General features: G+C 37.8%; 1 protein-coding gene across 39 annotated transcripts in view; it reads left to right on the top strand.

Annotated features, from left to right (window-relative positions):
* The window catches only part of NRXN1 (neurexin 1), a gene marked incomplete at its 5' end in the record, with an annotated part of 1,133,428 nt that overhangs the window by 1,087,587 nt on the left and 19,624 nt on the right, over window positions 1-26,217 (top strand). For 24 of the 39 annotated variants that reach the window (XM_082852238.1, XM_082852218.1, XM_082852251.1 and 21 more), the window contains one exon: window positions 22,751-22,838. In XM_082852238.1, the coding sequence (XP_082708364.1) occupies window positions 22,751-22,838 (88 nt within the window). The remainder of the gene's footprint in view (window positions 1-22,750; window positions 22,839-26,217) is intronic. The other 15 variants (XM_082852240.1, XM_082852224.1, XM_082852221.1 and 12 more) reach the window with 1 other exon arrangement.

Genomic DNA, 26,217 nt, shown 5'->3' with positions numbered 1-26,217 from the left:
ATGAAGCAAGATCCCAAGTAGCTTGTCTCAAAATCAGTCAATGTGGTTGCTTCCTGTTCTACATGTTCTCAGGACAACATATTGATTTCTTAAACCAGTTTTCATGCTTTATGAATGATAAAAGTAATACAAAATGTGTACAACTGTTTTTAGTTAGAAATCACCTGCATATTTAGTTTGTATTTGTTTTCTTTATTTGTTAAAATTAGCTATTGTTGCTAAACGTTTTCCCTTAAAAAATAAGAAATTATTTTCTTTTTATTGATGGGATGACTTGAAATATTGAGTCACTTTTCCAATAGTAAATAAGACACTTTGGAGTAAGTATAACTATCTCAGGCCACTAGGGTATAAATAAGTGTATTTGTAAATTACTCCAGCAATAATTTTCTGTATGCCTGATTCTACTTCTTTCTGTATCTTTGATTCTATTTTCTTTTTGAAGGGCACCCATCAAAAAGAAAATAGAACATGGCAGGACATAGGCAGGAAGCGAAGGTCTGGCCTGAAGTGGAACAATTCTGAATAAGTGATAATTATGTAAATAGTCTACTCATGTTACTGAAATACTCTTGTTTCCTCAGTAAGTAGTTTAAACTATAGTGAATAATTATGGGAAACTTCATGAACCATTCATTAGAATTGATTGAAATAATACCTAGGTATAAAATATCAAACTGAATAGTTTTTGATTATTTTTCAAAATCTCAAGCTAGAGACAGTAAGCTCAGGTCACTGTATAGTGGCATCCATGCAACAAGGTTTTCTGAGATTCCTGACTTTCTAGTTTTCCAAATAGCCAGTGAGATTTCAGTTGCAACAGATGTTGTCATTTTAAACAGAAGACTACTGATGCAATAACAAAATAAATACTGACTTTAACCTCTCTCTCTTTGTACCTAGCAATTCCCTAAATGATGCATCAGCTCTTTTAATTCTTTAGGAAGAGGTATGAGGGTTTAAAATGATGAGATGAAGTAGAAACGTATATTCTTGGTTTATTTGAAAGTCTACCATGTAAGATCATTTCTAAAGATGCCATTCAAATGAGGATAATACATGTTTTATGTCTGTAAATATTACAAAAGTGGGGAATTCATAGGTTACTTTTTATGGTTGTAGTTGTATTTTTTTCCTTTATGAACATATCTGTATCTGTTTTAAAAGAAAATTATTTTATAAATACCAGTTTTCCCAACTTATATGTAATACATAGGATTTGATCAGATCAGTATGATTCTTTTATTTTTTAAATAAATGTTTTAATTTGAAATAATTTAAATATATAGAAATGTTCCAAACATATTAAAGAGAGTTCACTCTCATCCAGCTTCCCCTAATGTTAACATCTTACATAAGCATTGTACTTCTGTCAAATTTAAGAAATTAACATTCAGTATGCCCTTTGAGAAATGATTTGCTTTGAGAATTTTTGTGTCATAGATGCCACTGAGTGACATCAAACTAGTTCTGGAAAATTTCAGCATCACTTGGTTTGATTCCCACAAATACCTAAGAGAATTCTCCCCACTGGGCTACCCCAAATTTCTACTAAGAAACATTCAGTCAGGTATTTTAGGAGGACAAACAATTGTTTTTTTCTTCCCAGCCTTATCAGTGTTGGTTTTATTTTGAAGTTGGTCACAGACTCTCTTTTCCTTTCTCTGTTTCCTTGGGAAATTTTACCATTCTCAGCATAGAAAACTCTCCTAAATTTTAGACTTGTCCTTACAACTGCCCCAATTCACCTCAAATTCAAAATGTCCCATTGTGTATAGGTTATTTTTTGGAGTTTATATAATTTTAAAACATTTTATTTTAATAGATTTATATAAAGACATTACAATAGAGAAAGTTTTACTGCTACTGGTATGGTGAAAACCAACTACTTAAATTTCTGCTACTTGACTTCCCCATTTGTAAGGTGAGGGGTTTGCAGCTCTGATACTTGATGATTTTAGAGTGTGAATAAATGTGAATTTCCTTTAAAAGAAAAAGTTGTTAAAGAAAAGTGGTCTTAAAACATAGACTGCTTTTCATTTTGTTGAGTCGTCTCCCCTGACTTTTTAGATGAACCTGCATCTGAGATTTTCGTATGAAATTTTCATTTTGAAACTAGTGGGAGAATAATTCCATTCATGGCTAGGATTAATTGGAGGGAAATCTCCTTTTCCTTCCATAGTGAAGAATACAGACTTATTAGCATTCTATGGGCAAGGCTGGTAAATTTCACATAATTAACGGTTTGGAATCCTAAAAACTAACACTAGGAAATGCTACAGAAGGAATAACATCTTTTCATTTTGACCTCATCTTGACAAATGAGGGAAAATCTGCAGTGCGTGCCTCACAAAAACAAGCAAAATTCTGTGAAAACAAGGGAAAAGTGGCCCCATACTCCCTGTTTTCTCCTTGTGTTCCAAAACCTTCACCTTTGCTAACAGACCCTGAAATTATTTCCAATCTATTTTTCATACAGTGAATACCAAAAGAGCTAAATTATTCATTGGAAGTGAAAATATTTATTACCATGTGTCAAGAAACTCTGATTCCCTTTCTGGTGTTCCTAATAAGAACCCTGTGGTGTAAAATTATGTGCTGAATCTACTAAATAATTACCCACGTGAATGCTGTACCTACCATGTGTATTTTTAGGCTTTGTATGGATAAATATTTCATAAAGTGCTGCATACTCTGGACTAAAAGTCCTTCATCCCCAAATCAGTTTCAAATTCTTCTCTAAGAAACAAGGTACAATGAGACTTCTAATGAAAGTGATAAGGAAAGAGGTAACATAAGCAATCAGCAGCACAGTCTGAGAAGAATTCTCATCACCAATAAAGATTTATGAAAAATAAATTTAATCACTGCCAAATGAGATCCTCAGAGAACAAGACTTTGTAAGCATTTTTCTATAAATGGGAAAAAGAAACTGGGTCTATATTGAGAACAAAAGGTTAGATGTGTAGGACAAATTATTTTCATGAACGTTCATGATTTAGCTGTAAAAACTAATATAGCTTGTGAGTGTCTATAGTAATTTGAAATATTTAGCAGGGAAATATAGACCCAAAGAAATGAAATTAGAACTTTGGCATTTACAGTTTTAAGACTTAATACATGGAAGGTGCAGTGATTGCATTTTTATTTTTTTTCTTCTATTTCTCATCAGCATCTAAACCTAGATGGATTTTGGTGAATGCTCTGGGAAACCAGCATTTTGGAGTACAAATTGATACGTACAGTAGAGGCTTAGCTTTTAATGTAATCTTATAACGATAGATTTGACTTCCAGAACACAGTTAGCTTGAAACACTTTAACTTTAAAGCATTACCTGGACCCCGCAAAGCTTAAGATGCGCTGTGGCACTGTGGCACTAGGGAGAGCAAAGAGGGGCAAAGTGTTAGGTGATAATCTCACACTTCTCACCAGCTCTTTTCATTATGGCCACATGAAGTAAAGGCCTGGATTCTGTTACAGCAGCTTTGACACATGTTTACCACCCTTAGTGTCTTTCTTGGCTCATTACCTATTATGTAAAGAGAAGCTTGTCTTTCTGTTTAGGTGATGACACTTAAATGATTCGGTTTTATTTGGGGGCTTACTGAGGGCCTATAGCCTGGAGACGGTCTCTCAGATAGCTATGAGAAGTTACTCCGAAGAGGTAGGCAAGGAAGCCAGTATATATGTGCGTTTGGCGAAGGGGTTTATGCAATCAATCATACATCTCAGTAGAAGGTTGCTGCTCTTCATGAGGAATTGATATCTCAGTTCATGATTTTCTAATTATGGGAAGATGCAAGAATCTGGATTCATGAAATTTTCTCCTGAAAAAATATAAATATCTGAAGGCCTGTTCTGCCAGTTTTCCCAGAGCACAGAGTGCCTAATTCCTGATCTCTGGCCTAAATTATTTTCCAGGTGTACCACAGGTCAGCGACTTCAGTGGCTAATGACTCACTTCTTGTAGAACCGGGTAGTGAGTGACACTCCTTAGTTGGCGAGAGTAGTTCTACCATTTTAAATTTATGGTAACTGGTAGAATTAACTCTGGGAGAAGTATGCATGGGTTCTAAAAGGATTGCATCAGGTAACTCACCGTTCTTTGCCTTTTTTAATTAAAGTGACTGAGAAACTGCCTCTTTGTGTTTTACCTTGTATTGTTTGGTGAAAGCTGAGCAAGGACAGGAAAATCCTCTGCTAGGCTCTTTTCTGTTCTGTGTCTTAAGCTTTGCTGTTTAAGAGGAGTGTAGTCTTTGCTGCCACAAGAGAGCTAAATCCTAAAGATACAGTTTAGTTGGCTACTCCTGGCGCAGAGGTGATTTGATGGATTGACTGACTTGGACTTGTACATTTTATAATGCTTCTTTTCTTTCAAATCCCTTTCTAGAATTTTGAAACCCAAGACCTGTTTTATATCTCACTGGGTGAGACATTAGTCCTACTTTTCTAAGTCTGAAGTACCTCTATCATTGGTCTCATCTGTAAAATGGACTGAGGTCCCCCACCACTCTCCAAACATAGGTGAGGGAAACGTTTTCTTACCTTTTCTCTTTCCTTCTGCTCACTCTTTTCTTTATAGTTTCCTGCTTTCTTTGCCTCTTTTCTACTTTACCTCTAACAGAAGTCTGCTACCGGCATCTGTTTTGCTTTCTTTTGCCCCACTGGTGAAACTTAAGAATCAAACTTTGACCAACATATAGGTACAAAATTGCTAAGACACTAGCCATGATTTTTAGACCTCAGGGAGGTCAGGAGAGTCCACTGGATTCTATGACATTGAAAGGAAATATATTGAGCACAACCTAATTCTTAGATGAATAGGATTCTACAGGGTTTTGGGAATAGAAAGTAAGATTACTCATCATAGGAGAAGTTAATTGAACAGAAACTGTAGAGTCCTCAGAATATAAATGTTAGGAATTCAATTTTTAGTAACTCCCTGACACTTCCTTTAGAATTGTGTTGGTTTTGTTTTGTTTTATTTGTATTTTGTTTTAATTTTCTCTTTTAAATCAAAGGCATGTTGTTGAAATTTTTAGTTATTTGGTATCTTAATCCGTAGGGTTCAGTATTCAAGGATAAATAACAGAAGGGCTGGCAAAAATGGTGTCACTAGTAACAACCTGTCACATAACAATTTCCTCACTTCGAATCATGGAGAAATAGTCAATATCCTAACTACCTTTAAACCACTAATTGTTTTAGGTAAAAATTACCACATTTAGCTGAAAAGTGGATTGTTTGGAACCAATAAATTTCACTTCATTGATAAAGCATCAGGCCCTGTATATTGGCATTTATCTTTGACAGTCAACAAGCCATTTCATGAAATCAAAGATTATTACATTTATGTATGTATGCATGTATTAGGTACTTATATGTATATTTTTTAATTTTGGAAATAATTATAGATTCACAGATAGTTGCAAAGAAAGATATGGGAGGTCCCCTGTACCCTTTATCCAACTTCCCTCCATGTTAACATCTTATATAACTATAGTTCAATATCAAAACCAGCATGTAAATCATAGAGCTTATTCAGATTTTGCCAGTTATACATGCATTTATTGTGTCTGTGTGTGTCTGTGTAGTTCTATGCAATTTTATCACATGTATAGCTTCTTATAATCACCACCAAAATCAAGAGGCTTATCTGTACCACAAGATTCTCTTGTGTTACCCTTGATTATTATATTTTAAAGGGACCTGAGGGGTCATCTACTCTAACCTACTTATAGTGGAATGGGGAGTGATTTGCCACAGGTCAATGGGTTAGATAATGATTGAGCTCCTAGTCGAATTTCAGAATGCTATGTCCTATCCTAGACCAGTTTCAGGCATCCCATCTTACATTCTCAATTTTATAAAGCAGACAGTTGTTCTACAAGTTTGAAGATAAGAGAACTGAAGCAAACACAAGTTTCAAAGTAAATGTGTTCATCACAATTCTAGATTTTTTAAAAAATCTGATATTCTAATTCTATTACTGGTTGCATAATGGGTTAAAGGAACATTAACCGTCAATGTAAGCATTAGATTGATCTTTCAGACAAAGCATGTATATGTTGGAAGTAGTCTGTGTTGCTTCATAGGGACTCAACGTGGTTGTAAGAGGGAGAAGGTAGGTAGTAAAGGATCCCAGAGATTTAGCTACAAATTGTGTAATTCATACTCTCCACGCAAAGAATTGAATGTCTTCTCCCTTCCATTCACACACAAATGCCCCAGATAATCTAACAATTCTTTTCCCTTTCCAGTTTACCCTTTAATTTCATTACCTCTTATGAAACTATTGTGGTGAGGTTTAGGGAGGGATTTGGGAATTGGGGGTCACAGGATGTGATTTGACCCACACACCTGTTCCATATCCACTTTGGAACCATTTTAGATGCTACTCACTTTGGGAATGAATCTGGTTATAGAGGAGTAGGATAGAAATTATTTGGGAAGAGTGTAGGACCAAAGACTTTTCTACTATATCAGCATCATAGAAATTAGAGATGTAAAAGACCCATTAGCTGATTTGCCCTATTTCCATGGAAATTGCTGCGAATGTTTTTCAGAGACCTAATGTATTTTTGTTTAAAATAAATGGGAACTCAATGTAGATTCTTGTTAGAGCTTGAAACTGCTGATGGTTGTGTTTTCTGGGTTGTTTTTCTTTTTAGATCTACTTGACAGTTTGCATAGCTAATTATTGTGTTCTCATTTGTTTAATTCTAGCACTGCTGTAGGCTTTTTAGAATGGGGGAGCACTACTGTAGTTTTAAAGTATATCAACTAGCTGTTAAATCAAGGAGTATAAGGGACAGAGAGAATGATTGTGTGCGTGTGTGTGTGTGTGTGTGTGTGTGTGTGTGTTTTGGAAGATGAGTCAAAGTTAAAGCAGCAAAGTGAATTTTAAAACTGCCAGGCTTTGGTAGCTAATAACAGTTTTGTGAAGGTTTTGTCAGTAACTGAATGCAGGACGTAGCAGGGTCCCTTGTCTCATTTCACGTAGGGCACTTTGTATCATCATGGATCATTTGCAGCAAATGATCTAAACATATACTCTTAGAAAACTAAAGAACATATACTCTTAGAAATCCTTTTTTTTTTTGCTGGTGAATGAATTTTTTTATTATTGGCTTAATTTTCATAGTGCAAATTTAGATGGAAAAAGCCTTGAAATTTGAAGAGAATTTGTTAAGAATTATTTCTTATATCAAATAGTTAACTTTAAAACTTTCCAATTTTAGTGTTCTGTAGGTTCCATTTATGGGAGGAAAGTGTTTTTGTCAAGAATCACTGCTTTTATTGGCAATGAATCATGAGTTCCTTGTGAGGGTTTTGGAATTTAGAAGCATCAACTGAACCATTTAAGAGCAATTAAGATAGTGATGGTTCAAATGAGATAAAATTGCTTCCTTTGTATGTCTTTGTGTTGTTGGTGGTGGTGGTGGTGTCGTCGCTTTCTGGGAGTAGGGGCATTTGATTTAATGACTAGAATTACACATTTTAATCTTCTTTCCTGCATTATAGGATGGGACCTTTTTAAAAAGATCCTCCACATTTCATTAGACTGAAAGTTCGCTTTAACTGACCATCCCTAAATAATTATCATGCTTCTTTAAGGATACATCCATTTTGAATGAGGACCTTAATTTGAAATTCAGTAGAAAAATTTTATAGCTATTTCATATTGGGAGTACAACTCTTTGTTTGTAACAATGGCAAAAACGATCATTGTTGAATTTATGCGTACAGCTTCCCTTAGAGCAGCCAAACTGGTGAGATTGGCTAGCTAAGAGTAGATAATGAATGACTAGGTCTCCACATTTGCATAGATAGATAGAGAGAGAGAGAGATAGGTAGAATTTTGTAGTTTTTGATTGCTATAAGCAACAGAGACAGTTATTTTTAAACCTTTCAAGACACGATGAATGGCAAACATTGTGTGCCTAGTAATTTGAACCTCCACGTATGAACTCGGTTGAATGCTTGAGAGCTAAGATGAAACTCATCCACATTCTTGCAAGCCATTGCCATGGCAACACACTTAAAATTTCCAAGGTCTGTCTCCCTCGAGTTTGCACCTGCAGTTACCTTATTGTGAAACAAAAAGAAGGCTTTCCAACTTGAAAATGCTTTGGAATGGTTGGGAGTATGTTTTGAAATAAAGTGAAGTTTAAAAGTTGAAAACCAAAATAGAACATTCAGGGAGAAAGTACATTTGCGTTCTTCATGCGATATTTAGTTTTTTTCCCCTCCTACTTCACAGTATTATTCTAGGCAAGGGCAAATGTGGATAGTCAACCTATTGTGGTTATTAGGATGTTGGGTTTTGCCCACTTTAACAACAAACGTGCTGCCTCCCAGTAGGCTAGAGGTAACACGCGTGTGTGTCTTATGTAATAACGAAGGTGAGAAGAGCTAAGATTTATTTAGTGTTTATTATGCACCAGGTTGACGAAAAATTAATCGGTCAAAAATGATTTAAAAAGAAATGGAAATTTGTATTTGAGCCAAATTTGAGGATTATAACCTGGCAAGAGCAACTCAGAAAGCTCTGAGAACTGTCCCATTGGTTAGAAGTCAAGGCACCGTTATATAAGTTTTTTTTCTTTTTTTTTTTTTGCGGTACGCGGGCCTCTCACTGTTGTGGCCTCTCCCGTTGCGGAGCACAGGCTCCGGACGCACAGGCTCAGCGGCCACGGCTCACGGGCCCAGCCGCCCTGCGCACGTGGAATCCTCCCGGACCGGGGCACGAACCCATGTCCCCTGCATCGGCAGGCGGGCTCTCAACCACTGCACCACCAGGGAAGCCCTATATAAGTTTTTTGAGACAGGGCTGTACATCAAATGTTGTATTAATGACAGCTTACATAATTCAGATCTACGCGTCATCGCGGTGGGTCATGTGACCCCTTAGAAGATCAAGAAGGAGTGCCATCTTTTAAGGAGTTGTCGTGTTGACGCTATAGGAGAATGTTGCTGGTTATGGTTGAGCAGGTATTTTTGCTCACGTGGGAGGTTTGGTCGATGCATAATGAAGATACACAAAGCACAGTGTGGAGACAGAGGAGGCCAAAGGGCAGAGATTTTTTGTTTAAATTTCTCTCGTCTTGCCATAAAAATATAACTTTTATTTCACATCCGGGAATAGTGCTAAGTAGTTCATTGATCATGATTATCTTAATTCTTACAACTACACTGCCAAGATTGGTACTGCATCCTTCCCATTTTATAAATGAGAGGTTAAGTAGGTCACCCATGTTCTAATAACTCCAGATTTAAACTTGGGTCTAAGTCTAATATCCATGCACAGAGTCACTGGGGAGCATTGCTAGCATGCTAGCATGAGTACTAGCATTCCTCAGTTTCTCAAGTGAAAAGCTGGTCGTGGGAAACCAGAAAAGGGGCTACCAGATCTCTCTCTCTGCTCAGGATACACTGAGTGAACCACTCACTCTGGATAAATGTAGTTGAACCCTTGCATGTCCACATCAGGTTCTACCTTTAAGTACAAGCCAACAACCCCACTCCATCTTTTCAGGAAGCAAGGGGGTCAAAGACAATAAGGCAGCCACTTCCCTTACTACATTGCTCATCTCCCCCCCTGCAAACTCAGAAGAGCGCCAAGGAAGCTTGGCTTCTATTTGACTAAATGTTAGAGAATAGAGATTCAGGTATTTGGAGTCTAGTCCCAGTAGAGTTTCTTGGAATTAATGAAGAAAAGCCTGTTTGAGAATTATCATAGTAAAAATATTACTGGGTGCTAACTTACCAATAAATGCACTACCTTCATAAGGAACTTGGCATTTTGAGGAAACTAACAAGTCTTGTGTATTTTGAGCCATGAGCCTGGACTCTGAAGCACCTGGCCTTTCTTGTTTGAGAGCCTCTGTGACCCTGTTTCTAAGATAGTTAGAGAACATTGGTTATCTGATTATCTAGATTTCCAGCTCAAAGCAGATATGAAGGAGCAAGTTTGAAAACAGAAACGGGCCACTATAAAGCCTGACAGTGACAGACAAAAGAGAAAAACTAATAAGAGTACACATCAACTGAAAAGTGGAAGAGTAGTTTGAGGACCTATGGAGCAGGACAGGGATACTATTCTCTTTGGCATCTGAGGTCACTGCTATGTTGCAGGTAGCACTGATGCTCCTAACAGCGTTACCAAACCATCAAGAGAAGCTTATCTTTCTGTTTACGTGATGACACTTAAATGATTCCAAAAGTTCTCGTAATGACAAGTGACATTTTTTGGTGAATAGAAGGCCTAATTCTTATTCTTAATCAGCAGGCATTCCAGTAATGAGGATGAAGAGAAGGTTAAGGGATTGCAGAGGTGTGTAAGGGAGGAAAAGGGCTCATCCAGGGGGAGAGGCATGATAGCAACTTCGAGGAAACACGTCAGAATTGAGAGGAACTGATTGTAAATGCAAGGCGGAAGAGAGAAAAGCTATCCAAAAGAGGACATGGCTAATTACTCGAAGATCTCAGGAAAGAGTTTAGACACAGATGCCATCTGATGAAGTGTGCACAAAAAGGCAGACTCTCTCATGAGGCTCCCAGCATCTCATGATGCTCCTTCAGCATCTGAATGTGCATTCTTCAGGTGGTCCTTAGTGGGCTTTGCAGGAGCTACTCAGTGCTCACCAGTCTGGCAGCTCCAGATGATGTCAGAAGGCCACATTCCCTGGTATTTTTCAAAGGCCTTGCTTAAAGTTTTCAATTAAACCTAGGGAAGAATTGAAAAAGACAAATCATGTTTGAGAAACTTGGGAAAAGTGACAAATTAATCCTGCCTCTATTTTCGTCTTCACTACACCCAAATATGAAACTGAAGGAGTTGGATGCCAACTGGATGGAGGGCCAGGAGACCACAATCTATCTGAACTGGACGCTGTCGGTGCAGTGATATGACACTGCACTCCTGACTGTGCTGACTTAGGGTTTCCCTCTCTTTACTAGAAGGGAACTGGAACAAATAACTCAAGTCTCCAAACTCTGAAAACAGTAGGATTTGATAAATGCTTGGTTACATCATGCAGCTAGGGAGAAGAGAAGAGAAGCCCCTTGGCTTTTCAATACACTGGTAGTTATGATGTTTTTTGAGGTGTTTTAAAAAGAACTCTCACTTCAGATATGTAATTTACTCTGTTTATAGGATGTTTAAACATAGAAGTGTGAATTTAAGCCAGGAAATTATACTTCCTTTGTGAAGGGAATGTCTGTGTCTGAAGATCACAGAAATCCAGGGCTAGGATAAACTTCTCTTCCCATGTTGCAAGGAGAGCAAAGTGACAATGTGTACAGAGCCAGCTGTGTCTATATAGTAAATACTCTCGACAGTGTCTTCTAAGTGCCAGCCATTGTGCCAGCCATTGTGCCTATCTAGCCCTAGAGAATTTCATCCTCATCAAAATTCAAAATAGGTGTAAATAACTTCATTTTTACGTAGGAAGAAACCTAAAGAAGCTAGATAATTTGCCCAACATCAACAGCCAATAAGTGGCAGAGCTGGGATTTCAGCCCAGTCTATCTAGCTCTAATACCCATGCTCTTTCTATGCCCAGGGATATAGAGAGGATTTTCTGCTTATAGATGGCCTCCGTTTGTCATACACCTGAAGTTCTCCAAGCAATTCAAGGGAGGGAAGTCTGGTGCCATATTATATTCCTCTTCTGTATAACCCCTTGTTAATCAAAAGTATCCAATAAATGATTGTGAATAGATGAATGAATTAATGAATGAGTGAAGGCATGGAAGAATCCATGAAAAGATACAAATTCCGTGAGTGCATTCTGTCCTGCACTTAAGTCTTAGTCTGAATCTGATGGCTGGTCTCAGCCAGCCCTTACCTTCATGCAATTTATTTCAGGAAGAAGATAAAAGTTTCATCCTGCAGTTAGATTTTGAAGGAAAACATTATAAAGGCATAGTTTCCTTATAATCCAATGAAAGTATTTACAAGGTAAGACTATGGCAGTAGAGTTCAGGGGAAACTGGAAGAGTTGGCGGTATATTATACAGGAAAAAAAAAACCCAGCATGGCAGTCACTATTTTTTTTTTTCTCAGTCCTTTCTCTAAGGCAGGCTATATCTTATTGCTTTCTCAACGGCCAGGGATGCTTCATAAAAGCAGGCAGACCAACTTATTGCAAGACATTTTTACCTTCTCCTTCCTTCTCACGTTTAGTCGTTCTCTCTTTGCAGTTAAAGATAATGTCACTTTTTGCTATTTCTCCACCATAAATTTCCAGCCATGAGGTATAATGTAAAAACCAGTTGCAAAGTTTCATTGTCACTTCTAGAGATGTTAGAAGGCAGATAAAATCTTTGGAAAAGTGTGATTTTTGCCACAATTCTCATCTCCCACTCTTAGGAGTTATGCTCCTGGAGAGTAATCTATAGTTGCTCACTCTTATTTGGAGATTCAAAGAGCTGTTATAAATGAGCAATTGTGGCAGACGTACACCTAGGTGTAGTGAACTCAGAGAGGATGAACATCAGGAATAAGATTATTTGAGATGCTTCTACCAATGCAAGTGTCATGTGTAATATGTCTTCTATTTTTTAAGTCAAGAGGAATCCTTCATTCAACTTTATTAACTCAATTTTCACAATCATACTTATCTTCATCAAGTGCTTTTATTGAAATTACAGATACTTAAGATAAGCCAGGTTTTAGAGCATGATAGCATTCTTTTTCTATCTTTATTGGCATATAATTGACGAATTTAAATTGTTTAAGGTTGATGTTTTGATACACATATACATTGTGAAAATATCACCACAATCAGTGGTGATGACATTTTAAATCAACTCTGTTGAACTGTGATAGATGTGATAGATGTTCGAGGGCTATAAAACGCAGACATAAATTCTGTCCCACAGAAATACATGAAATAAAACATACACCTACGCAGTTCCCAAACTTTTAGATTTAAATATAATTTGGAAAGGCGCACACCTCTACTGTTCTAATGCACTAAGAAAATATTGCTCAGTGTCTTACGAGAGTTAGTTCGCGTATTATTAATCCATATAGGGAACACGACCATGGGCTATGTTTTGTTATAACTACAGATACGACCGTTATAATAAGAAGCATTGTGCGGCATGGATCACACTTAGAGTCAGCCTCCTCTTCTTCTCCCCTCAGCTCCCCTCCCTACTGCTCCTTCTCCTTCTTTCTGTCTGTTTCGCTGTCTGTCTGTCTGTCTCTCTCTCCTTTAATTAGCAGTGTTTGCTACGTGATCTCTTTTTTCTTATTTTCTGTTCATTTAAATGCTCTAGATATAATAGGGCATGATTTAGAGTAAACTCTGGACGCAGGCATAAAATAAATCAAGTTGTCACAATCTTCCAAGTCCCAGGAAAGTGAATAAGGAGGAGAATTTTGAGAGAACTCCAGTAACCCTGCATCTGTGCAGTAACTCTCCCGGAGCGCTGACATGGAGAAGAGGGAATCACAGTGCCAGATGTGGATTGGCACTGCCCATCTTGTAGGTTACCAGTGAGACTGAAACATGGGCACTCAATAAGCAATGCTGAAGTGAATCATATTCCGATGTAAAAGAGATCTCCCCAAGAATAGCAACATTTATGTGAGGGGCCAATTGAAGTGAGAGATACAGATCCTGTTCAACTGAGGGGACAAGAGGATTTCAAGACATAAAAATGAAATATATTCAGTTGAGTGGATTTTTGGCTGCCCTCTTTAAGCACTCCCCAGAAGTGTTCTTCATATTGTCATGCGAGGAGCAAAACTAATTCTGTATTAGTTGTAATAATAACATATAAACATTGCTGCGTGAGGACTTTCATATTTACAGAGTGCTTTCGCACATATCAAAATGGATCCCCGGGGACTTCCCTGGTGGCACAGTGGTTGGGAATCCGCCTGCCAATGCAGGGGACACGGGTTCGATTCCTGGTCCGGGAAGATCCCACATGACACGGAGCAACTAGGCCCGTGCGCCACAACTGCTGAGCCTGCGCTCTGGAGCCCGCGAGCCACAGCTGCTGAGCCCATGTGCCACGGCTGCTGAAACCCGCGGGCCTAGAGCCCATGCTCCGCAACAAGAGAGGCCACTGCAATGAGAAGCGTGCGCACTGCAATGAAGAGTAGCCCCGGCTCTCCGCAACTAAAGAAAGCCCACATGCAGGAATGAAGACCCAACGCAGCCAAAAATAAAAAATAATTAATTAATTAATTAAAAAGACTTTTAAAAAAACAATTAAAAAAATGGATCCCCATAATACCCCTATGAGAGAGAGAAGTTATTTTGTCATATACAAATGATTATATATATACATTTAGTCACATATATAGTATATATATATACATGCATAGTATATATATTTGCCTATATAGTATATCTGTTCTTATGTACTGTTGAGAACACGGAAATCATTTCAAGATGATACATATTACTTATGAGATCCAGATTGAGACTTGATATATATTTTCCATTATTGATAAGCATGTAGCAAATTAAACTGAAGTGGTTCAACAGTACACCATTCCAAATATGTATTAAGGAACCAAAGTACTCAACATAAGGAATGAAATAGTCAGATGTGAAAGCTTGGAGTTCCAGTTTAACTATAACCAGCAAGGATTGGATCTCTTAGTGCATGAACAAAATAACATTATAACATTTAAGCGAGATCACATTTACTCTCAATCACTCCTTGATAGAAACACTCATAGCGGTGCTGCTCAGATATTGGCAAGATACTGGTATAGAACCTTGCATATATTCAACAAATGGGTCCAAAAAAAAATCAGGAAACCAACTGTCTGTCAACTTCATCAACATCATTTCCAGCCACATCCCTAATTCTTGTTGTCCCAGCCTGCAAGCATTGTGTGGGATGGAAGCTGTCACGTATCTCCAAGTTGAAGCTCTATCAAGGGGACATTGGTCATGGTCCTGCCCAGGAGAAAAGAAGTGTTCTGGATAGCTAGCTGCCTGTGGCTCCTTCCGATCAATGAATGGATGTCTAGACTGTACCTGGAGAAACAACAGTATTATTAATTAATGGTCACCTCCACTTACTTATCCCCAAGATGTATCAAGATAATTTGACAAAACCCTAATGATGGTTGTGTGAGAGAGACAAAGCTAAATATCTCATTAGCACTTAGGTTGTGAAAACAGAAGTTAATAAGAGAGACCTTGGAAGTTTTCATCAGTGGATTAATGAGAAGAGAGACAAAAGAGTTCATTGAGTTAATTTTGTAGCCAGCGTGACCTGCACTCTTCTAAGTCAAGGGGAAAAATAGGAAAAGATTCAATAATCTACATCTTCTTTCTGTCCCCAAGAATTTAGTTATGCATTTATGTGCAGAGATGAGAGACAAGATGTTTAAGGTCTTTAAAAAAAATAAGTTAAGATTACCACACGTAAATAAAGAACTTTCTGGGTTTACTTCATTTCAAAGTAACTGCAGTTCTGTCAATGTTTGACCTTTTGTAACTGGAGTAAAAAATTAAAATCTAGCATTCATTTTGTTCCATTTTTAGTGCAACTTAATGTGCTGCCATATCAAGTGGTACAACAGCTGTCTGTGGATATGTCTCCTGATATCTGTGTATGTTTTCTTCATGATAATTTTAGTGGTTACTTATATAAAAGCCAGTACTCTCCTTTGCCGCCTTTTAACTTATTTTAAATCTATTTAATTGTGTATCTTTATAATCACATGAAATCCTTTAAAGAACAAAATGGTTTGGGATGGATGGATGGATGAATGGGAGGATGGCTGGGTGAGTGATGGATGGATGGATAGAAGTCACCCGGGATGAGAGACAGTCACAGTCTATTGGAGGTCGGGATAATCTCATAGCTTTGCCATTAATTAGCAGTATAATTGTGGTCAAGCAAAAACACTTAAATTTCTAGCTTCAGTTTCCTGATATGTAAAATAAAGACCTTAGACTAATGATCACTAGTGTCTGGCTCAGTACAAGAAGATATATGACTGCTTGACTAAACATGATTCCATTTCCTAATACGTTAGATGCCAACAATGAAAACTTGGATCTTGGAGACATGTTGTTGAAACTATCCATCGTTGGCATTTTACAATTATAAAATGTTTTGGCCTCATTACCAATAAGGATTTTCAGTTCAACCTGTGTGACTAATTAGTCCATTCAGTCACAATAGTTAGACTAAAGATTCATATTGACACAGCTAGAAGCCTAGATTTGCATTGTAAACATCTGTCAGTATTTATTTAATTTGGAAATGGCCGAACCCATTTCAGAAAGGGCTTTGTTCAAAAACAAAACAAACGGAGAGGGAACACATCCAATCACATGCATGTTCTAGTTTCCCTTTCAGCATCTCCACGTCACTACCAGCATTCTTTGGCGGTCTTACACTCCCAAGTTCTAATTCATGAGAATCCAAGAGAATAGATATTCCAAATCCTCCCTGAAAATTTAAACTTCACTTTAGCTTTTTCTTTGGCCAGCTCTCCTATTTGCTTTGGCTAAAAATGGAAATGCGGCATGAGCATAGAGGTCATTAGTAGCTCAAAGGAAGATAAGAATTTATCTTTTTTTAAAAAGATAAATTTAATTTCAAGCTTCCTGACACCAGGTTTTTATTTTGCAGGTTTACTCTTTTGCATAACTTCGCAAAAATATGTTTTTGTTTCATTAAGCAGGAATTCAGTTCATTTCTTCCTCTCATAATTTCCTTTTTCTGTGGCATTATTTCCATATCCCTATCTTCCCCTTAGAGTTTTTTCCTGTTAGGATGACCACTATCAAATGCATATGAAAATGCATGTTAGAATGAGTAAGATATTTATGACCTCTTTACATGGTGAGTTTTTTCTATCCAACTCACTTGCACTGTTCTGAAACCATTGCATACATTTTAAACAGTTAGTAAAATTCTGAAGAAAATTGAATGGCTTTCAAGTCTGTCTTTTTCCAAGCAGACAGCTGATTTCTGGTCACTTTTTGTAATAACCTAAGGCATCAATTGAGGGGAAAAAAACATTAAAGAAATGTGAAAGCTGGCCGTTTTCAGGGATATTTCAGTTTTGCCCTAAATATTCATGAATGCCAACGTTCAAACATTCAGATTGGGTAAATGAGCGTACAAATGGGTATTTTTTTTGAGCAGGCACTTAACTGTAACACTCAGAATAATAGCACCTGCACCTGCATTCTGCATAAGTGTGTCGTTGGTGAATATTTAATGAAGTGGTAGATATGGGAGCACTGTTAAATTTCAGTCAAAATAAGCTATTAGAATTGATTTTTTTTTTTTTTTTTAAAGATTTATTCATTTGGCTGCCTTGGGTCTTAGTTGAGGCACGTGGAATCTTTTTTTTTTAAAGCCTATGCTATCGATACTATTCCTTATTTTATTTATTTATTTCTTTATTTATTTCTTTATTTCTTTTGCGGTACGCGGGCCTCTCACTGCTGTGGCCTCTCCCGTTCCGGAGCACAGGCTCCGGACGCGCAGGCTCAGCGGCCATGGCTCACGGGCCCAGCCGCTCCGCGGCATGTGGGATCCTCCCGGACCGGGGCATGAACCCGTGTCCCCTGCATCGGCAGGCGGACTCTCAACCACTGCGCCACCAGGGAAGCCCCAGAATTGATTTTGTTATTTGTATTAATGAGTGATTTGTTCTTCTGCTTTAGAATAGAATGGGCACAATAGGTTATTTGCAGGTAGGAATCACGATTTGTGCCTTGTTAGGTAACGACCATATTTTGTGCCCACCAGAAAATGCTATGGATAGATGAGTGACTGATTTGTTGGTGACTAATTGATCTTCGTATTCTTTGTTATGTGCTGGAGCTAAAATTCATGCTTCATGTATTGGATCTCAGTTTATTATTTTTATTTTTATTAGATTAGTGAGCATGGGACTGATATCTTTATGTGGCATCTGCTACTCAGAGAAACAAATGACAAATAAGAACCAAAAGCTTCACTGAGACAATGGAAACTACCATGGAATCTATGCAAAGTCTCTAAGTTCCTTCTACATTTTTAATAGGATTAACTAAAATTACCAATTTGACGTATTTGTTTAGTGATTTGATTTGATCAAATTGACCCACTGTTGGGGAATTCTATATATGTATTACAATTGGGTTATTTTTTTGCAGTTTTTCCTTTTGGTGAAAATTGTGACTTCCCCACCTCCTAGAAACTTCTTGCCCCATAAGTTATCAGTGCAATGGTTCAGACCTAGCTTGAGGAATTTGTGTTACTAATTGTGAATCCTGGTATTTTTCTTTTTTCAAGAAAACACATCTAGCAATAAATCTGATAAGGAAGACTATCAGATTCAGTGCTGTGAAAGGCAGACGTCAATGTTCTCTCTCTTCCAGAGCAGCTTCATGTAGACAAAAGTATCAGAACAAGTGTCCGTCAATTAGCCAAACATATCACATGTCAGCTAGCACCATACGCAGTCCATCAGTTGTCTCAATCAGCTCAGTATAAATGTCCATCACAGCAGTGAGAGATTAGGCTAAATACTGTTACACGAGTGAGCACCATTGCTTGAGATAATTTTTTTTTTTTTTTTTGCTGTACGCGGGCCTCTCACTGTTGTGGCCTCTCCCGTTGCGGAGCACAGGCTCCGGACGCGCAGGCTCAGCGGCCATGGCTCACGGACCCAGCCGCTCCGCGGCATGTGGGATCTTCCCGGACCGGGGCACGAACCCGTGTCCCCTGCAACGGCAGGCGGACTCTCAACCACTGCACCACCAGGGAAGCCAGAGACAACTATTTTTTTTTTTTTTACATTGTATTTGGATGTATAGCTGGATAGACCGTCGCAGTTTAGAAACAAAGTTTCAATCGAAATTTTAGAGTAAATCAAGAATTTCTCTGTGGGCATCAAATTCATAATGGACATCCTTTTGCACAGTTGGAATATGTTCTTTTTCTCACAAAGCAGATTTTTGCTGGTAGAGTTTTCTTGCGGGTCTTTTCATCAGAATTTACCCGTCTTCAGCAAAGCTGTTTACCATGAGGAATAAGGTCTAGGAATGCTAGTCTTAGCAAGGACATAATATTACAGACTAAGTTTATCCATCCTCTCATCCTGTCTTTTTAGCACATAGATATGCAATTGTGCTACATTCAAAAAAGTGAATATGCAGCAAATTCTACCATTAAAGGTGGTGGTGGGGAAAAAGGCTCTCTGTAGAGCAAAAATACAAAGAACAAAAATACATCAGTGTTTCTCTACTTTCTAACCCACCAAGTGGTCTCTGCCTAATAACCCTGGACATTAAAAAAAAACTGGTCTAACTTCTTACTGTACATTAAGGACGTCCTTTCTCCCCCATTCTGATTAAATTTTCCTACCCTATACAAGTTGGTGTTTATCCATATGACATGTGAATTAAGTTTCAGTGCCTTTATTTCCTGAATTGTGTGCAAATCATTTTTTTCCCCTAAAGGTAAGGAGACCTAAGTAGTTTCAGTAGACATTCTGAACAAGAACAGACGTTTGCCATGAAAATGTCCACACCACTCTGAATTAGGGAAGATCAGCATGCACTTTGACCTGTGAGTGGTTGAATGCACAGTTAGGGACCCTCATCTAAATGGACGGTTATGTAAAGCTAATGCTTTTGCTCCGTCACTATTCTGTCTCCTTCAGAAGGTCGTCTCTTTTCTGAAAAAGGTTATAAACATCAGAGAAAAGTATACTGAAGAACAGAATTGATTAATGTGACATATTTGAGTTTCTTCAACAGCATGTCATAGGGAGGCAGTTCCAAACACGGTGAATTAAATTTAAATTACACAGCTTTGGCTAGAAAATTGTTTGGTTAATTTAGCCTCTGAAATGAATCCAATAATAAACTGGATTTTAATTTCTGAGAGAAAAATATGAAAACAATGTGTATTCATTTTATCAGGAAAAGTGCATTAAAAACTAAAATATAGTTGTACAATAGGGTCGAATTTGCACAGTGATATTTTTCCTACTGTGAAAGGCTATAGGAGGTACTGTCTATTGTATGACATCTTTTGTTATTTTAGGTACTGTGTTTTGTGAAAGATGACACTGAGAACATTCTCTAACACTTTCTGTTTGCTGTGGAATTGTTTGGAAAGGCTGTTGAATTTAAATATTAGGTCAACTTTTAAAACAAAATTTAACTTTGCAGCCTAAATAACTTAGTCTGCATGAAACACTACACTGAGCTACACATTTCTAGTCCGTGAATTTCTTTTAGGAAGCAACCTTTATTATTTATATTCGATGTTTGACTTCTCATTCAGAATTTGAACCTAGGCAGCAAAAGATGGAAACTTAGTTCAACAAAGTACCAATAGAGCTACTGTATTTTGATATAAAAGCTAACATGAGATCTAAAGTTAAGAATAATTCACATGTACAACTTCCAGTTTAATGTCTAAAATTATATTATTTATAAATATAGTGCAAAAATATTAAATTGGTGTTCCATTCGTGAAACCACAATAATGTTGGTAATATCACAACTTTTATAAATATTTAAAAGGTGGTCCTATTCTAGGTACTTTTCATGTACTAAGTTAATCTTTACAACAACAGTGACTATGCTCTCCATTTTTTTCAGATGAGAAAAACAAGGTACAGAACAGTTTTTAAGCTTTTAGAGCAGAGTTTCTCAACTTCTGCACTACTGTCGTTTGGGTCAGATCATTCTTTGTTGTGGGAAGGCTGCCACATACGTTTTAGGATTTTTTAGCAGCATCCGTGGTGTCCGCTCTTTAGACGCCAATAGTAGCTCACCCACTCCCACCTCCACCCAGCTGAGACAACTAAAATATCTCCAGACATTGCCAGATGTCTTCCCAGGTGGGGGAGGGGAGAGGGGGGCAACATCACTGCCAGTGAGAAGAGCTAGATTAAAGAACTTATCCACATCCTCCTCCCCCCCTCCACCAAGAACAAAAATTCCTCAAGGAAAATGAAAAATTCTCTTGGAACCATGAAATTAATTTTTAAAAATATGCACTGTGGTTTTCAAAAAAAGGTACCTTTCCACTTGAAGTTGGCTTTTAAAAAACAGATTATCAGCTCTGGGGCGAATTGGAACAATGGACATGCCAGACCTCATAATCCAATAACTTGTTATTATCAAGTCAGTTTGGATGTTATCCTGCTAGTTGTGCTCGTGCCAGAAGGAGGATGGATTCTTGCCTTTTAAAGCTCACTGTACTGAACGATACCTACGTGACTATCACACCAATTGCTAGTGGCTATCACTGGCATTAACAGTTACAATTCCAGGAAAACTGGTATTTGAACTTCTTTTAAAATGACAGCAGCAAAATAAATTAATTCAGTCTCCCAACTGTGTTAGAGGAATTAAGAGCAGAATAACATGAAACCATCTCAAAATACTATTAAATGCTTGCATTTGTTTAAAGTTATATTTTGAAGCACTAGCATCTGGACAAATTCTTTATTCTTGATTAATTAAAGACCTTGTACTTGAAACATTTTTGAGCCTAATTTTGCCACAAATGCGCATCATCCCTTGTCTCCACTTTTCAAAATAGCGCAATTCTCTTAACATTTATATATTTATACTTTACCCTCTGACTATTAGATACTCCCTTAATAAAAGTATATCATATATCTGATTTTTCTTTAATTTAAGACCTTTATTATTGTAATTCTACTTTTAAATAAGGACTTCATCCGTGTTGCAGTTCTGAGTATCATCTAGACAATTATAATCTCCTTAATCCTTAGCCAATGTAATGAGATATTTTCCTTCTTGTACCTTGAATTCTCTCTGTATTTCCTTAGCATTAGCCAAATCTGATGCAAACCTTCACAGTTTCCATACAATATCTGTGCTGAGTTTATTGCTGCTTATAAGCGGCAGTAAAGAACAACCTTTGATGCTTGTAAACGTGTTGATGATGTGACTAACTGCTAGGTTTTACACACTCTGCTTTTTATTACAGTGATGGTTATCTTCTTTGCTGTAAGTGCAGTGAAGCAACTAGAATGTCAGAAAGAAAACTGTCACCTCTCTCCTATTTGCTGTAAAATATCATCCCCCCAATACACTCTTCATTTATTCTAAAACCTTAATGATGGAAAGGACAATGGGGACACAATACCTGCTATCTGAATATGACAAAGATGAGAACTTTGTAATGAGTGTGAAAGCTCAACACAAATTTTAAAAAGTACCTTCAATGGACTATATTTGCTTCCCTTTTTGCATCAGTGAAAGATATTCTCTTTAATCTGTGTTTCCTAATAAAGACAAGCTATATCTCAAAGATACATCAAATTCTACCTGGTCATGAATATAAAAGGTTATATAGTTTTTCTGCTTTTAGGAACCCAAGCACAAGTACTGATGCAAACCTCGTAGCACTCCAGGGCGGTAATAAATTTCACATCATCTGTTTCTGCCAGGCTGCTTTAAACCTCTGTCTGCTCCTGCTTCCCTGGGCAGTTAAATGGATGGGTTTGTACAAGTTGGCTACCACCATTTCCATATCCTCATGGAAAATAAGCTAGAATCAAGTTTTCACAAATATGCCAGTTCTTCTATGCGGGATCTAAACTAAGTTGAAGAATGTAAGCTCTGTGTCCTCGGGAAGGGAAATAATTGAATTTGGTTTCTCGATCTGTCAGGTAGACACAAGTGGTGTTTTACTAGTCCACGAGACAAGATGAAAAGATCTGTTAGGTCCCTTTAAATTAATCTACCGAATTTGTTTCCTTTACAGACCACAGATGACATCCTTGTGGCCTCAGCGGAGTGTCCCAGCGATGACGAGGACATTGACCCCTGTGAGCCGAGCTCAGGTGGGTTAGGTTAGTCGACTTTTTTTCTTACTTTCTTTACTGTGAATCTTTGTTGCATGCTATAGTCCCTAGAAGATCTTTGCATTTTTGTCTAGAAGTCCACCCTATGAAAACATGCCTCCTTGTGAGATAAGAGCTCTTAGTTTTTGTGTGTGTGTGTGTGGTACGAGGGCCTCTCACTGCTGTGGCCTCTCCCACTGCGGAGCACAGGCTCCGGACGCGCAGGCTCAGCAGCCATGGCTCACGGGCCCAGCCGCTCCGCGGCATGTGGGATCTTCCCGGACCGGGGCACGAACCCGCGTCCCCTGCATCGACAGGCGGACTCTCAACCACTGCACTACCAGGGAAGTCCAAGAGCTCTCACTTTTTACGTGGGTACATTTCCCCACATTTATTAAAAAAATAATTTTTAAAACAAAACCCACCAAGATGATGTATTCCAGAAAAAGCAGTGGGGGACAGCACACAAGGCTGGTACCTTACTGTTCACATTCCATTAGCTCATTATATAATTTTCAGTATAACCATATACGGGGATCTTCCTTGGGTCACCCATAATAAAATCATAAAGTTTAAAAATTGCATTGCATTTTGGAAAATTCTTTGACCTTTCTACTCACAAAAAGTCCCCACCACTCACTCTGCCAGCAAATTATCTTAAGTGATAAATTTCTGAATTTCAGAAGTGAGAGTATTATGGCAATAGTAAAACAAACAGCAGGTACAGTCAGTCCTTGATTCATTTAATAGAGAAATGTTTGAGTCTTCCAGTGTCTCCCTAAAATGCAAGTTGATGTGTTTTAACTGTAGGTGGTGCATAGTTTCTTCTCCTTCTTTGTGATATGGTGTGACTAACACATCAGTACTGCTTTCCTGCAGCCCTGTACCATCAAGCAGTGGCTGTGGACCCTGAAAATGAATGGATCAGAGCCTGGGTTTGATTCCAGATATTCGTAATACCAAGGATTAGAGTCATTTCCATTAGTTTCCTTTGTAAGCAGTGTTTCTTAAAATTCAATAATTGTCTTGTTTAGGTTAACCAAACCATTGAGGTAGATAGATATGGACTAACCACTATTGGATAACTCATGACCTCTGTAGATTTCACCTATAACCACAGGAGAACTTCATGTCACAGTAAAATAACTAATCTGGGATTCTTGTGAAGAATATCATTCTAATCTACTTGTTCTGATATTGGGATAAAAAATGGTTCAGGATGCATATCTTACATCTCCTTTTGAATATCACTTCCACCCCTGTCCCCCCACTGATTATAGCTACTTACTCTCAGCACTTAGAGCAGCTACTGGGTGCCAGTGAGGAGCAGAAGCTCAGCTGTCATCTCTCAGCAGGAGAAGGTTTGGGAGGTCCATTCTGGTTGTCTTCTCGTGTTTCTTTCTCTCACCTCCATCCCACATATCAAAATTCTCAGCCTCCAGAGCCATCTTTCATACACAGTTATTAGAAGGTGATCCGATACAATCTGATGATCATGCATTCAATTCCTCCAGTTTCTTGATCTCTACACCATTCCCTTTTGGTTGTCTAGACAGATGTGGTCCCTTCATGATACCATCCTGTCAAAATCCTGCTTTTGTTTTCATTGGTATTCTCATTCTCTCTGTGTTAGTCAAAAAGGAAAAAAAAAAAAAAAAGTTACTGCTTTTTTGTCCATGATATCAGTCCATCTATTTGCCTTCTCCCTCCCTCAAATTTCTCCTTTCCCCATTTCTCCTATTCTCACATGCCCAACCATGACTGTCTCTTTCGTAGCTTCTCTAAGATCTTCCAGCATGGATCATTCATAAATGGAGTCTGGTGTTTGTTATACATTGATATGTGTGTGTGTCTATATTTGTATTTATGTTTGCTTTTGTTTTCCCAGTTAGCATGAGAACAGTTGATACTTTTTCAGTTTTTTCCACTCTATTAACACAATGCTGAAAACAATATAGGTTCTTACTAATTATAGTACTGGCTGGTTTTCCTCTGGGCTGAATCCTTCTTTTGCTATTTGAGTGGAGGCTATCGTCCTCTTTATATAGAGTCCTCACTTTGAGTACCTAGTAACTCCAGTGTAAGAAGTCTAATTGCACTTGAAATTGTCACTTTTTTTTCCTTCTTGAGCACAGTTAAATGATCCAGTTCTTCTAGCCATTGCTTCTAGGTCTTACTAACCATTCCTTATAGGCTAGTTTACTGTCTCTCCCTTTCTCTGGGGACGCCGGCCCTAAGCACAGGATGGTGTGGGGGGGAAAGAGGAGAGAAAGAAAGAGAAAGATTACTTTTTTTTTTTTTACCATTTTGACATCCTCCTCTCTTTATTCACCTGGCTTTGTTAAATATTATAACACCATGGAAAGTGAGGAGCAGCTTGTTAATAACCACACTCCAGATATCCTTTCTGCCTCTTCTCTTTACTAATTTATCACTTATCTGAAAGAATCGTGTTTACTTTTCTATTTGTTACTTGTTTATTAACATATAGCTTGCATCCCCGCCACGCAAGAAGAACAGCTCCGTGAAGCAGGAACTCTGTTTGCGTTGTTCCACACAAGACTTGTTGCATGAATTTTAATTTTGTTCCACAGCCCCAAAGTCTGCTGTCTGATATACAAGACACAGCAGCTACTGACCCCATCTGATGACAGCTACAACACTCTTGTACCAAGGCTAGTTTAACTCCTCATCCTCAGTGTTTCTTTCCTTACTCTCTAGTTTTCAATTTGTCAATTCCTCTTAAGGCTTAAACTTCAGATTCTGTTGCTTTAATGGCATCTTCCACTGTAGGCTTTTCTTGTGATCTTACCTCCCCTAGATAGTATCTTGATAGTGTAGTCCATGAATGGTTTCCCTTTCTATATTACATTCTGCAAGCGTGATCTCTTTTCTACATTGGATTTTTCTATCCAATTCCCTATAATTTTTTTTCATGCCCAACTTTAATAATTCATGCAGTGTTGCTCTTTCGGTATAATTGGCTCTGTGTGACAACTTCCTGTGAAATTCTTAGTTCATATGATTTTTTTTTTCCTATTTTCCAACTGTTTTTTTTTGCAGTTGAAGAGTCGATTTTTGTTATCCTCTTATAATCTGAATATTGTTTTCTACTAGGATAGCCCTTCTCTAGGTCTTTGTTTTTTAATGTACTATGTACTTGTTCTCTTAAATAGCTTTTTTCATACTTGCTTTGTGTCTTGAACACAAATATAAAATAACATGATCAAAAATTGCAGTCACTGATGTTATTAGACTTTGGATACTGTTAGATATATCTCGATAAAAATCATGGTGGATATCAGCAGGTTGTATTTTGGAAAACTGACTTTTTAGGAAAGTAATATATTGGGTTAAATATTTAGAACTGGCTATGCCTACTATACAC

The sequence above is a fragment of the Leucopleurus acutus genome, assembly GCF_964270905.1.
Source record: "Leucopleurus acutus genome assembly, chromosome: 12".
In the NCBI taxonomy this organism is placed as follows: Eukaryota; Metazoa; Chordata; class Mammalia; order Artiodactyla; family Delphinidae; genus Leucopleurus; species Leucopleurus acutus.
Note: the sequence above shows the minus strand (reverse complement) of the source record. Positions and strands in the feature narration are given on the sequence as shown.